This window comes from Hipposideros armiger, unplaced genomic scaffold, assembly GCF_001890085.2.
Source record: "Hipposideros armiger isolate ML-2016 unplaced genomic scaffold, ASM189008v1 scaffold_63, whole genome shotgun sequence".
Classification (NCBI taxonomy): Eukaryota; Metazoa; Chordata; class Mammalia; order Chiroptera; family Hipposideridae; genus Hipposideros; species Hipposideros armiger.
Genome location: NW_017731413.1, coordinates 3475614 through 3476743, shown reverse-complemented (window position 1 = coordinate 3476743; position 1130 = coordinate 3475614). Strand labels below are relative to the sequence as shown.

General features: G+C 32.5%; 1 protein-coding gene across 1 annotated transcript in view; it reads left to right on the top strand.

Annotated features, from left to right (window-relative positions):
- CFAP54 (cilia and flagella associated protein 54) overlaps positions 1 to 1130 on the top strand; it is a 294961-nt gene that overhangs the window by 229347 nt on the left and 64484 nt on the right. Inside the window, 1 exon segment of the mRNA XM_019641676.1 lies at positions 160 to 299. Within this exon segment, the coding sequence (XP_019497221.1) occupies positions 160 to 299 (140 nt within the window).

Sequence of the window (1130 nt, the reverse complement as noted above, 5' to 3'; positions counted from 1 at the left end):
TACCACTGCATGGTTAAGACCAGGGTACTATTAGGGCATGTAGAAGGGGGCGCCTAACTGGTTTGGGGGTCATGTGTGAGTGTGGGAAGAGCCTTAGGAAGTAACAAAAACACCCCAAGTGTAATACTAATAACATTTAAAACATATTCTCTATTTTAGTGCTGCAATAGTATTTTCCACACTTAAACTTCTCCGGGATTCAAAACTTTTTAAAAAGAAGGAAGTACAACATGAAACAGAGAGTTTCATCTCTCCAGGAGCTTCTGTATGTATGAATTTAATGTTCAGCCTTATAATGCGTATTATATAATAATTATGGCAAGCTAGAAAATTGTCTAATTAGCTGTATGCAACAAAAGGGTAAAGTAGAAAAAAACATTGAATTCCGAGTATAACTATTGGTGTTTAAGCCCTGCTTATGCTATTTATTAACTGGTTTACTTTTGGCAAGTTCCTTAAACTTTTAAAAAAATTTTTAATTAAATTTTTTAATTTAAATCTCATTTGCGAACTGATGGAATTGGATGTAATAGTCACTGAAGCCCCATTAGATGTATCATTACAGTATCCTACATCTGATTTCACTAGCAAAGGAAGCTGTTTCACTTTATTTTGCTTTTCATTTCACTTTTCAGTTATTACTTCAGCATTACCGGTATGACTCCAGTGTTATTTCCTACTTTGGATTTCTTGTAGTTAGATTCTTTCACATTTAAGCTCTCAAATCTATTTGACAACTGGTGTTGCAAATTATTTGAAATTTTATTGGATTTTGATAAGATCAAGTAATTTAATATTGTAGTATTGTTTAGAAATAAAATAGAAAGATTCATCTCCGAATCCTTACTCAATATTTTAAACTTTACTAATAAAATTACTAATATCTAGTGTCATTACAAATAAGTAAAACTAGTTGTCTTAAATAGAGACTCATTTCTTACTGTATTAAAAGCAATAAAAATGCTAAATAGCAATCTAATTCTAAAAATTGACTTAGAGGAATGGTTGCCAATTGGGAGCTATTTTGCCTCCCCAGGGGACCATTTGGCAATGTTTTGGTTGTCACAACTACAGGAAATGCTACTGGCATATAGTGTGTAGAGGTTATCGATGATGCTCAGCACCCTATA